We start from the raw sequence: 13,912 nt of genomic DNA on the forward strand, positions 1-13,912 counted from the left end.
GCACAGTTTATAACGAGTCATAGTGCGATGGTATCACATTATAACCCAATTTGACGTGATAAATTAGCATCCTTGCACATGTGGTTTTTGGACATTCATTACAGCACAGGTTGGAGTGAATTAACTTATACATTGGCCAATTAGTAGCTATCAAAATACAGTTTGCCCAGATTTTGGGGCAATACAATATCTAAATGTAAAATTGGTGTTGATTGATGTCCGAGTGCCTGCACTAATGTGAAAGCAATGCAGAGCTGCAGTTAATCAGAATCCAGTATTGTCTTCTCCTCTTTTTAATTTTTTTACAGTAAATAAATAGTCTTTCAACACTCCATCCATGTCTGAGTGAATAACTTCATAATTATGCCACTCAAAATAATTACAAACTCAGGCCTCCTATCTGTCGAACATCTCAACTTCAGTTTGATTCTAATTACAGAGTTTCAGTGATATGGAATGCTTTACCATCAGATTTTTCAAAGCTGACACTTGTACAATTTAAGAAAACTGTTAAAGGTTTGTTTTTGTCTGTGCAATGTTATCCCTATGGGATGTCTTTATAAACAACCCATATAACTCCTAATATTATTTTACCTTTCATATTTATTCTGTTGATGGGCCCACGGAAGAATTAAGGAAAAGGTCATGGGTGGGCTTACGGTTCTGTGACACGTGGGAAGAACGGGACGGAAAAGAAGAAAGTGACTTTAGGAAACTTGACATGCGGAACACGATCCCCGGTCTTCTGGGTGAAAGTCCTGTGTTTGACCCATCCACCACCCCAACCAACCTCCGCGGAAACGCGGAATTTCAGCCTTACATAGTACTCGCTACCGTAGTTGCTCTTAATGCTACATCATCTTCTCATTGACTTTACATTGGCATTGTTTTCCGTGGTGGCCACACGGATTTTTCACACATTCCGTGCCACCACCACGTAATGCGCTGTTAACAATTCGTGATCATTTCACTGAATTCTGTGTGACCAGGCTGATTTAAACACCGCTTTTTAAACACAATTTTACATTGAAATGTAAAAATAAAAAGTAGAAAGAAAACAGAATGCTCCAACGACAGCAACAAGCAGCAATACACAAATACGGAATTATAGACATGAACGAAAATTCCACCAAATGTGCCTCATTTCTGTCGGATGTCAGTCACATTTTGCTTTCTTTGTGTTGGCATGCTAAACTCTGGTCAATTTCTGAGGACTATGGTTAACTGCTCCTCAGATCTCTGCAGGGTAAATCCAGACAGCTAGCTAGACTGTCCAATCTGAGTTTTCTGTTGCACGACTAAAATGTACACGTTCCACCAAAACAAGATCCTTCCCAAGGCTATTTTGCAGAGGCGCCGTTGCTCCGTCCGGCACTCAGCGCAGCCCAAGACGATTGTGATTGGTTTAAAGAAATGCCAATAAACCAGAGCACGTTTTTCTCCCATCCCGGAATACTTCGTGGACTAGCCAGACCCTCGTCCGCAGCGCTGTGGAGGAAGGTCTGGCAATGTGAGACTATAGACGTGATAACAGATTGAGGGATAAGTGGGCTAAAAAAAGGCCAATGAATAAAAGTGTGTCTTTAGCCTAGATTTAAAAACAGAAAAAGAGGAAGCACATCTGATGTCTATCGACAGCTGGTTCCACAGTTGTGGAGCTGCAACTGCAATGGCTTTCAAAGAGAGGTTTGTAATCAGATCTAAGAGACCTCGGGACTGAGTGTCAGTGTATAAGATCTGTAATATAAAACGGGGCCTGACCATTATAAGCCTTGAATGCGATCAGCAGGTTCTCAAATTGGATTTTAAAGTGAACAGGGAGCCAATGAAGAGAGGCTAGCACTGGGGTGATGTGCTCACACTTTTTAGTACAAGTCAACATTCTTTCAGCTGCATTTTGGACCATCTGTAGGCGACTTAATGAAGACTGTGGAAAGCCTAAATATAAAGTGAGTTGCAATAGTCCAGTCTGGATGTAATGAAGGCATGAATTACTTTTCCATATCATGGAAGGACATAATTGGCTTGAGTTTGGAAATGGTTCCTAACTTATAGTAATTATTTTTAACAACAGAACAGATTTTTGTCAAGACAGGGTTTAAGCTGCATTCAGACCCAAAAAAGTGATCCCGTGATTTGGTGCAGCAACGGTGCCTCTGCAAAATAGCCTCGGGAAGGAACTTGTTTTGGTGGAACATGTGTACGTAGGGAGGTGAGCTCTGGAATTAAAATGGCTGGTTGAGTGTGTGATGGGAATTTTACTCAAAAAAACATAATTTGATTGTCGGTTCTAGCTCGGAGGATGTTTTTCCGATTCGACCAGAGTTTAGAATGCCAACACAGAGAAAGCGGAAGGTGAGGGATATCCGGTGGAACCTCTGGCTGCACCGGAACAATCCTGTAAATAAAACGTTGTCGATAAAAACTACTGGCACACTGTTTTCTCTGCGGTTGACTTGGCATCTTAGGAGTTGAACTACTGGCTCGTCCCATCTCTAAAAATGTAGAAGCAAATGTTTAAATTGGCATTATTTGATCAATCGACCACACAGTATTTGTAACAGTTTATCTATTTCTCGCCTAAAAAATTCTTTACAGTCAGCTATGGTGGTTGCCACAATTTGGAAAAGAGTAAGCAGTGTGTGGGTACTTTTGGGTCTACCCAGCACCTGTAAAGAATTTAAGGATTCATGTGACTTTGAGACTGACATGTAAACCCAGTTGGCTCAGTGAAAGACTTCATGATTTCCATTATGGAACGGATGAACTGCAACATCCTTACCTTATAGTCACAGAGTTGACACACTCTATTTTTACTGCCCGTCCACACTCTCTGCACCTGCCTTATAATTAATCTAGTGCTTGCTAAGTGTGTCCAGGACATGGATCCACAGCCCTAGAATATTCAACAAGGTAAGAAAAATAATGAATATTTATGTCTTGAGGGGCTTTTTACGTCCTGATACTGTAAGAGCTGAGTATGAGGATATGTGCACATATAGCTGGACACTCATTCAGCAGAGTGAAGAGAGATGATCAAGGAGGAGCATCAGTGGATTTTTATTGGCTTCCAAAGTCACAATTGTCAGCACTTTTCTCTCACCAGTACACTCTAAGAATTACATCTGTATAATCTCGCAGCTCATTACCCAGACTTTGTCCCGTAATTAAAAACGGAAATTATGTGTTTATAGCTACAGTTAAAATACAGAACAAGTTCTGTTAGGCCTGTATAAACGTCTCTAATAGAAAGCTGCATAATTAGTAAACTTCTGAAAACATTGAAAAAAACTTCATGAATGTTAAAAAAGGGACAAAGGTCGAAAAAAGTAACAAAAATGTCACAAAGGTCAAAAAAGCGACCAAAACTTCGGGAAAAATCGTCATAAAAAGCGAAAAAAATGTTGAAAAATTGTGACTTCTGTAATCTCCCAAACCAAAAAAAGTTGTCGGAGCACAAATTATACATTTCAAAATGTAAAAAATGAATTAATCATAAACTCTCCGTGCTCCTCCAGGCTCAGCTGTTAATCAAACATGTGCATCGGCCCATCCACTTCTTCCTTTCAGAAATTAAAATAAATACGTGCTCTTTTTTTTGTGACCCTGAAAAGATTTGTGCAGGTTGCTTTCCAGGTAGACCAGTGGGCGGCCATGTGCCTAAATTAAACAGGTGGCAGTTTGAATAATGTATTGGAGCTCAGTGATGCACGATGTACTATGGCTGGGGAAATGTTTCTAACCACGATAGGCCTGGGTTTGCTGTAGACAGCACAGTACTGTACACACACCTACCAGCTTCTTCATCCTCGTGCACCATCATTCCTCGAAGTTACTGTAACACTAACATGCAAAATGGCAACATTTCTGAGTAGTCTAACATATCCCAAAAAGAACATGTGACATGCCTAGCTAAGACGTGCCTGTAATAAAAGGTGGAAGAAGAGCAAAATGGTGTTCAACTTCTTTTTAATCTGCCAGTCACCCCCTCACCCCATTTTATTAAAAGCCTATAATCAAAAAAATAATAATAATTTGGTCAAGTGCTGCCTCCAATCCTTCCGAGTGGGCTCCTCCTCCATCGGCTCATCTTCCAACTCCTCCATCTCCTCCCTCACACGTTTGTTCTTTATGGATAGGAAAGGGAACACACCCTGAGCTATCCTCCCAGGCTCAAGATCTACTACTACAGATTGGGTTTAAAGGGACTCCATAATACACCCTCATTTAGTTTTATTAGAAAGGACTTTTAAGTAGGGATAGGGGTATTTCATTTCTGACCTACTGTTCACATTCTGCTAAAACAAGGTATAAACAACAAGTAAACAAGTAAGTGAAACATTGTATAAAACGTTACTGAGCAAAATAAGCATATATGCATAAATACATTCATAACTCCCATAAAACCTTACAAAGTTGTTCAAGATTTGACAGGAACATACATTAATCGTACCTATGCAGACTATTAACACATTTTAATTAGCATGTGAAAGTGCATTGCTACAGAGGTTTAGCTTTCTAAATAGAACGGGTTCATTTGAACTTAGAACATTTTGATTTTGATTGATTTTGAGAATTTAAATACATATGAATTATGATAAATTTTACTTCATCTTAAAGCACTCTGTTTTCCACTCTGTTTTCCTGAGTATATTGCAGAACTCACTTATGAATACCTGTCACATTTGTCCTACAGTATATATCCACTGTGCTGCCAGTTCAAATTTGCAGTTTGAATGATTGTTACTGCAATGTCAACAAGACAATTGCTTGTCCATAAGTCCTGTACTATGTTGTCCCATTACAGCATATTAAATGTTATCGGACTAAATGGTTTTAGTGGTTTGCTGGGATGTGGTTTAATTATGTTTTCTGTGTCGAACAAATGATGATGATGACTGAGCCTTTACAAACCCATAATCAGCTGGTTGAGGCTGTAATACAGGGCCTGCTGCTGCTGCTGCAGACCAAATGCATGGGACTGACACTCTAAACGCCCACAGCCTGTCTCGCTCTCGCAAAGAACTCACCAGGCACCTGCATTTTTTCTTCCTCGAGAGAAAGTGCCCTTTTTCTGGGGAGCTGTTTTATTATAATAAATATATATAGATTTGATTAGATTCAACTTTATTGTCATTGCACATGCCACAAGTACATTGCAACGGAATGTAGTTAGTGTCTAACCAGAAGTGCTTTAAGCAGTGATTAAATAACATATGCTACAGTATATATACTGTAGCATATTTATATATCATTTCATACCTTGCACTCTGTATGTATACAGAGCGCAAGGTATGAAATGATATATAAATATATGGATATGTGTCTATATAAGTGTCTTATTACTACAGGTATGTACAGGCTATGAACAGGCTATGACTATGGCTATAGTAATACAGAATTAATAACTATAAAGTATGTACAGTGGTGCAAATTGTGAGTATCGGAGGGATTATACAATATGTACACCAATTATACAATATGTACAAATGTAGATTTGGTAAGAAAGTCAGAGTTGTGTAAATATAGTTAACGTTTTGTTTTAAAAGAAAACAAAAAAAATGTTTGTTTTTTTTTAAATAAATAATTATAAGAAGTGCCCTTTTTTCACTTGAGCCCCTGCCAACCAAAGTGTCTGTGCACGTCCCTGGAACTAATTGTTAGTGGCTCTCATCAACACAGAGCTCAGAAATAAAAAAAAAAACAAAAATCAAAATGACTCAATCATTAATTCTCTCCTGAACCTCAAAAACTCAAGTGTTTCCTCCTTCAGATGTAAGACTTCAAAGGGGGGAAGTCGCGTCGCGGGTTTCACCCGATTAACTGGATTTTAGTGTTAATTCTTACATTAATTACTCATAGTTGTAATTAAGATTGAAAACAAGGCTTTTCAAAGAGAGTGGAGCTGCAGCCGTGACTTCAGCAGTGCAAAGGCAATTACGGGAAAGAAACGGAGAGTTCAGTTCCAGTCGTGATGTAAAAGGATTTGTGTGATTGAGGGCTGCGTAGGTAGGAAGTGTGCTGTGGGATTCAGTGTGAGTGGGAGGGTTATTGTTTATTTTTTTAGAAAGTCAAGTGTTTTCCCCTGGCATCAGGAAATGAAATGTTTTTCCTCCTTTGAAACCTGAATGCTGTGTCATATCGTGGGCTGAATTTGTCCGTACACTAAAGGAGGATTTCTAGTTGTGGAAGCACAGTAATGTAACGGCAAAATGTGTTAGTGCTCTAGTCTTGCATTGCTAGAACTTCCTCCACAGCGCTGCAGAGGAAGGTCTGGCTAGTCCACACAGCATTCCGGGATAGGAGAAAAACGTGCGTTTGGTTTATTGGCATTTCTTTAAACCAATCACAATCGTCTTGGGACAGAACAACAGTGGCTCTGCAAAATAGCCTCGGGAAGGAACTTGTTTTGGTGGAACATGTGTACGTTCAAAAGTTGTTTTAGTCGTGCAACAGAAAACTCAGATTGGACAGATAGTCTAGCTAGCTGTCTGGATTTACCCTGCAGAGATCTGAGGAGCAGTTAACCATAGTCCTCAGAAATCCACCTGAGGTTAGAACGCCAACACAAAGAAAGGGGAAGGGACATCCGGTGGAATTTCCGGCAGCACCTGAACAATATTGTAAATGAAACGCTGTCGATATAGACTAGTGCTTATGATGGATTTTTCCACAAATATCAATAGACTGTTGGATACTGTTGACTCAGAGAAGAGTCCCGCACACTGACCATTACGCAAGCAATAATTTATTTAGAAAAGCTTTTGATCTGCTACTTTTGATCATATCCTACGCACCTGCCCACCAAAAGAGGTGTGCAAAAAAGCTTTCTTACGGATACTGTTGACTCAAAAACCTTTTTTCTTACAGGATCACCACGACAGCTGCCTGCATGATGGACCTGCGCAGATACCCACTGGATGAGCAGAACTGCACCTTGGAGATTGAGAGCTGTAAGTGGCACTGAGTGTGTTTTTGTGTATTTGCATGTATGAAGTGTCATAGCCCCAATGCCAAAGTTTTGCCACAGGTACCAAATATTCCTTCACGCCTGTAGTTGCTTTCAGTTGGTCGGGACCAAGGAAACAACTAAAGCCTGGTTCACACGGCAGGATAATTAGGCCAATTTTAGCCCCGATTCACCCCTTCCGACAATCTTAAGGATGCTCCGATTATCGTAAAATAATCTGATCAGATATTCCTGCCGTGTGTGGTGTGTTAAGACTGCTCTCGTCTGCTCAGAAGGACGTCGGGACCACTCCGATCTCAAATTGGGGATATCCAACATGTTGGAATTTTTTTGGCCCGATTTCTCCTCGTGTGTGGTGTCCCCTGGGGACAAACGAGCACGCAGCCTGTGGACTGTGGCGTGTAGCCAATCAGAAAGCGAGGTGACGAGGCGGTGAGGAAAGCATCGGGAAACAAAATCAAAACAGCCGGCGGCATGGCGCACCAGAAAGTCCGCACCACACACTGTACGATCAAAACTGTTAGACCCGTGATTTTTTTATCGCCATGTGTGGGGTCTCTCAGGATTGGAAAATCGGTCGACAATTTTAAAATCGTCCCGTGTGAACCAGGCTTAATACACTGATGCCTTTTTAGCTCTGGTCCATTTTATGTTCTTACTGTCTGAAGAGGAATAAACGTGAAGTCATATGCACTGACAGGTAACTCATTCATTGGACAGTTTTCAAAATGTTTATCTGCCCCGAATCAAATGTTTTATATTCACGATTCCTATGTAAGCTGTTTGGCTTGGTTCCAGGCTTAAAACACTTTGTATAAGCATTTTTTGAAACATCAATGAAAAAATTGAATGGGGAAAAAACCCTTCCAGAACCAGAGCCGGTAAAAAAGTGAGCGGTCACTGTTGAGCTCTATTTAGACAGTGGTAGCCCGATCTCATTCAGGTCAGTGTCCAACATAACCTCATTACCTGTCTCAGGCAGAGGACTAGTTCAACTCTGTGTCTCCAAAGATGACAGGAGATGTAACAGCTGTATGATAACACAGCGCTGCCTTATCCTGCCAAGGTCATGGAGGAAGTAAACACATAACACTTTCTGTCTGTGCTGAGGAATTTGGGTTAAGCATTTGTGTTTACGGCGCCTGCACTATCTTTGTTTACATTGAAGGTTCAGCTAAATGTAACGCCTCCAGCCCGAGTTAAAATACTCCTTCTGGAAGACAGGAACTTCAGAAAGTCGGGGGACGTCACTGCGTGATAACACATCGTGGTTAAACTGTACCGTCTACCTTAATCTCTCCTCAATTGAGAGTCAATGAAATGCTTCTGTGTAAGTCAAAGAAGTCTCCCGAAAACTTCTTCACATATGTGAAATGAGTTGTGCTGTTCTTGAGTTTTTCCATATCACCACAGAGGAAAATCAAATTCCGCTGACTGACAGCAGGCAATGCTGCACTTTACTGAACCTTATGTGTTTATTCATCTTTTTGTGGTAGTGTAGAGTTTAGATTCTCTGCCCGAGCCCAAGCCCGGCCGGGCCGATATTTTCCGCCGCTATCCTCGGGCCGGGCCGGGCCGGTCCCTTGATCAAGCATTTGTGTTTTTTTAATCATTACTTTATTAGCCTAATTGGGTGGGGAGAAAGCTCTGCCTCTCCAGCTTCTCCAGTAGCTCTGGGTGTATGTCCTGCACTGACTTGAGTGTGAGGTAAACTGTGCTACGTCGTGTCTCCCCCCTCTGCGACACTGTTGTCAGCCAGTGCGTCAGAATGCAGACCGTGGTGAAGGACAGTATTAATTAGGTGATCGAGACAAGAAAGTCTCCTATATGGTTCCAGGGCTTTGATTATGTTGCTGCCTTGATCTGTTACCCACACTACTCGGCTGAGGGAGCAGCTATAGGGTTGAGTTTAGGTTAGAGTTTTTTTTACGTTTCTTCATTCGGATCCATTTGCGATCCATTCCATTCTGAATAAACAAACAGCGCAGTTTACAGGCTTCGTCCTTGTTGCATTACCTGTATTTATTAAGATAATTCTAAACAGATTTCTGTAGTTCTCAACTCGGAATTGTAGTTGAAAATGTCAGTTATAACGGCCCACGTATTAAAAAAAATGTCGGGTTTAAATCGGGCTCGGGCTCATAATTCCAGTTAATGTGTCGGGCCGGGTTCGGACGCAACATGCACGGGCTCGGGTAGGGTCGGGCTTGATTTTTTGGGCCCGATCTAAGCTCTAGTGTAGTGTAGTATTGCTTTTAAATTCCTGCTAAAATATTAAGATTACGTAAATTTTAGCATATGGATTATAACCATGCTAAACCGGGGACCTATCCAATATGTGAAAATGTTGATGTAACACGTCACATTCAAGGTTTCACCCACAGTGACACTCTATGCTTCGAGCCCATTTGTCCATGTTATTTTAATATAATTACCATGTAATTAACCCACAGCATCAGACCACACTGAGGTTATTACATTTCATCTAGCTTTAATCTTTAAGTGGTGGCCTAAGGAAGCGAGCATGGGACCGGGAGGCTGCCGGTTCAATCCCCAGACCGGCAGGATAAAATCTGGGTGGGTGAAATGTGAAAGAGCAGCGCTTGTCCCTCCCTCATCACCACCACTGAGGTGCCCTTGAGCAAGGCCCTTAACCCCAACCGCTTCAATGGAGCTGCTCAGTGGCCAGCAGATCAGACTGTGGTTGTACTGGGCAGCTTCCAGGTATGAATGTGGAACTGTGTGAATGTGACAGGTCGTCGTTGCAAATGAGAAATTGTTCTCAATCGACTTACCTGGATAAATAAAGGTTAAAAAAATAATTTTAAAAAATGCTCCTCTTCCACAACTCTCTCCACTTATTGTTCTTGTCCACTCCGTACCTCAGGTCAGAATCCCCTTCCTGCAGAAGACTCTTTGGTTAGTGAGCTCATGCTACACCGTATGCCGACTAATGCAAACTGGCATTTCTTGTTCAATCAGACTTGGCCGGAGTGCTTCAGTTAAATAATGGATTCTACCGACATACATAGTTAAAGTCCCACACATTATATACATACGTATATATAGAAACCCTCAGGGCTCGGTTAAAGGTTGAGTCATTTTATGACACCTGTATGTCTAGAATTCACTGAAACCATGGCCATTCATTTTTTTTTTAAAGCCATTTATGGGACCCACCCGTTCTCACTCCCAACTCGTGAAATACTGATGCCTCGTCAGTGGCTCTCAGCGTCTGTACGGGACGCACTTGGCATAGCAGCAGCTCGCCCACGGTGCTGTGAGATGACGTAGTATTAAGAGCGACAATGGTAGCGAGTAGTATGAAAGGAGCTTAAGGAGGTTGGATGGGGTGGTGGATGGGTCAAACAACACAGGACTTTCACCCCGGAGACCGGGGTTCATGTCCCGTTCTTGTCCTTCGGGTCACTGAAACGTACATTTCGTAACCCACCCATCATCTTTTCCTTAACCCAACTGTCTTGTTCTTGTGTCCCATGTTAGTTAGACAACACTCGCCCCGACCCAGAGCATCAATAACTGACGCCATGAGTCCCGACCAAGCGCGTCTAAATGTGACACTAAAGGAGACTTTTTGCGTCAGTAACAAACGCCAAAGGCATCTGATCAAGCGTTGCTTTTTGACGCGATGGAAGTGAGATGTGTTGATGGGACAGGGAATCCTTAAGTTTAGCAGCACCCCTCCACTACAGATTGGAACCAACCTGGTATTAACCTGCAATGAAAAGGTCTACCTGAAGGAAGTAGAGGACCTGACCTACTGGTGTCAGGACAACAAACTACTTATAAATGTCAGCAAGACTAAAGTGATGATAGTGGACTTTGGAGTTATCCAGATTAGGGCTGGGTGCCGAATTCAATACTTTTTAGGCCCCTGGCCGAATTGCCTCTGAAGTATCGAGTTTCGAAAAATGTCTCGTCATTTAATACCCAATTTCAATCCCTAAGGAGTAAATCCCAGCAGCCTCAGTGAGCCAGTAAGCATGCAGCATGCTTCTACCAAAATCGAATAATATTTGTGATTGGCTGTCTAACGTTACACGTCGCAGAGACACACAGGAAAAACTCTACGTTGCGCACAGAGACTGGGCTAACATAGTAGAAGCTGAAAAATAAAGAAATAAAAAGATTTACGCTGTAATGTTTAATTTTTTGTATTATAAAATTGGCATCGAGAAAAGTGTCGTCTAGGAACGGGTATCAAAGTCACGGTATTGGTACCGGTATCAACATTTTTTTTTTTTTACGATTTTTTGGGGATTTCAGCCTGGAAAGGACAGCCTGACATGAAAGGGGAGAGAGAGGGGGAAGACATGCAGGAAAATCGTCCAGGTCGGACTCCAACCCTGCACCTTCTGCGTCGAGGCATACACCTCTATATGTGTGCGCCTGCTGCTCTACCAACTGAGCTAACCCGGCCACGGTATCAACATTTTTTGAACGATACCCAGACCTAATCCAGATACAGATCTAAAAATCTAGTAACTAAAAGCTGTTTCAAGTACTGCATATCAGACAGAGACATGTCAAGGAGTTGAGCATTTATATTTTATGATTTTACAGTTGGATTTAGTGGAAAAGGCTGCAGCAGTAAGCGGTATTGGTATGAGCATGCATATGAGCAGAATAAATGTAAGAGATGCATCAATACATCTATACTTTTACTCAAGAAAAATGTAGATTGTAAGACTTTATTATAATAGTGTTTTGATGTTGCAGTGAAGTACTTACATTGCACGGCAGCTAGAGCTGGAACAATTCCAAATGTTGCCGTACAATTAACTGTCTCCGAAATAATTGCAATTGACAATTTAATTGTTTCTTTCAGCCAAATTTAAAAATATCTATTTATGTATCTATTTTTCAGACAAATTAAACTTTTGAATGAATCCCAGGATACATACTGTATTTTGGTTATACCACTGTTATGTGACCCAGATAATATAATAACACAAGTAAACCAAGCGTCTTTATTATCATTATTGTTTTTTTTTCTTAAATGATAATAAAACTGATAATTACCATCAAACATAGCAATTAATTGCGGTTATACGAAGAAAAGGCGATACTTAAAAAATATTGCATTTAGACAATTATGCAATAATTGTTACAGACCTATTGGCAGCTGAGTTCTTAGTTATCACAAGATGACGCGAGAATCCATCTGGTCAGGCTTCAAGAAATGCATTTGTAAATCACAATACAAGCAGGGGTATTCTTCCATATGGAATAATCCACGTATCGTGATAGGTAAACACTCATTTTGTTGGGATTCTTGGCAGAGGAAGGGTATATGTGTGATTGATGATCTATATAAGGATGCAGTTTTTAAGTCATATCAGGAGTTAGAGGATCAATTTTTTTTTTGGAGGGAAGGGGTGAATTTTGGAAATATCTACAGCTAAGGAGCAGTGTGCGAAGTGCGTTCCCACTTAACAGAAGTATAGAGGAATCTAATATGTTGCAAAACCTTTTTGATTTGCCAAGTACAATGCATAGTGCCTCCAATATTTTATAAATATAATGGAATTACAAAGTGTGAATACTGAGAATCTTAGATTAATATGGCAAAGAGATTTAGAATGTGAAATAGGTAAGGAGAAATGGCATGATATAGTTTCCAAGGTTGGGTGGGCCACTAGGGATATTATAAGCAAATTTACTCAGTACAAAATCATACATAGATACTACTATACTCCTATGAAGCTTTTCAGAATGGGCTTAGTAGAAGACAAAAGGTGTTGGAAGTGTAAGGAGAGAAAATGGTACATTTCTACATGTCTTTTGGGAATGTCCTGAGGTATTACCTTTCTGGAAAGAAGTATTGAGGAAACTGGGAGATTGGTTGGGACAAAGATTACCGGAATCTCCACTGCTCTGTCTCCTGGGAGCACACTTTTGCCACGAGGAGTCAACAAAGGGCAGCATGCGCTAATAACCACAGGCCTCATCACTGCAGCAAGGCTGATACTGAGGAACTGGAAAAGCACAAACACGCCGAGGCTCACAGATTGGACTCAACTGATGACAGAGACTGCATCTTACGAATATTTGATTGCCAGGAAGAACAATGTTAAAGGGAAGTTCTATTTAGTATGGGACTATTTCTTTTCATATATTAAGGGCCTGATACATTAAACATATGTTGTAACACGTCACAGGTGATATTATCACAAACAATATAGTGGTACAGAGGGGTGTTGTCCTTTAAGTTTATTTTCGACTGCCTTTTTGTGTTTTGTGTTATTATTTGTAAGTCGGTTTATTATTTGTTGAAAAATAAATAAATACTTTAATGACAAAAAAAAAAAAGAAATGCGTTTGTGTCCGAACCACCGTGGCTCAGGCCAATCAGCGTCCTGTGACTCCGCTCTTCTCCTGACTGGCCTCGGCAAGGGTTTGGCAGACAGATGGTTCATCCAGCATCTGCCAAGTATTTTTTGAAAGTGCCTGCCTTTTTCCAAAACCATTTCCAATGGTGGCTTCTCAGATGGTTCTGCGTAATGAACCATCTGGTGCTTCAGGTTAGCAATCTACCACAAGTAAAATCCAAGTTGCAAAAAAAAATATACCATAACAAATCAGCGTGGCATCTGTGTTTCTGTAGTCGATATAGAGATGCTATCGTATAGTACATTTACAAACACAAATTTACAATAGGAAAACATTTAACTGACCAACAGACTATTTACATTTTTCAAATAATGCATTCATAATAATGAAGACTGTGTGCAGCTAAACTGCACCTAGGTTTAATGGCTTTTATTTCACAAAACGTATCCTGTCATATTTAAAAATCCGGTAACACTTTACTTGAAGGTATCTACATAAGAGTGACATGACACTGCCATGAACACATGACACAGTCATAACACATGAACCCTAACCCTAACCATAACCATAACCATAACTTGTCATGAC

At 40.8% G+C, this 13,912-nt stretch overlaps 1 protein-coding gene across 1 annotated transcript in view; it reads left to right on the forward strand.

Annotated features, from left to right (window-relative positions):
- Positions 1-13,912, forward strand: part of gabrb1 (gamma-aminobutyric acid type A receptor subunit beta1) — a 61,807-nt gene that overhangs the window by 37,715 nt on the left and 10,180 nt on the right. The window contains exon 5 of the mRNA XM_035994994.1: positions 6,871-6,953. Coding sequence (XP_035850887.1) covers positions 6,871-6,953 — 83 coding nt within the window. The remainder of the gene's footprint in view (positions 1-6,870; positions 6,954-13,912) is intronic.

This window comes from Sander lucioperca, chromosome 18 (genome assembly GCF_008315115.2).
Source record: "Sander lucioperca isolate FBNREF2018 chromosome 18, SLUC_FBN_1.2, whole genome shotgun sequence".
Lineage (NCBI taxonomy): Eukaryota > Metazoa > Chordata > Actinopteri > Perciformes > Percidae > Sander > Sander lucioperca.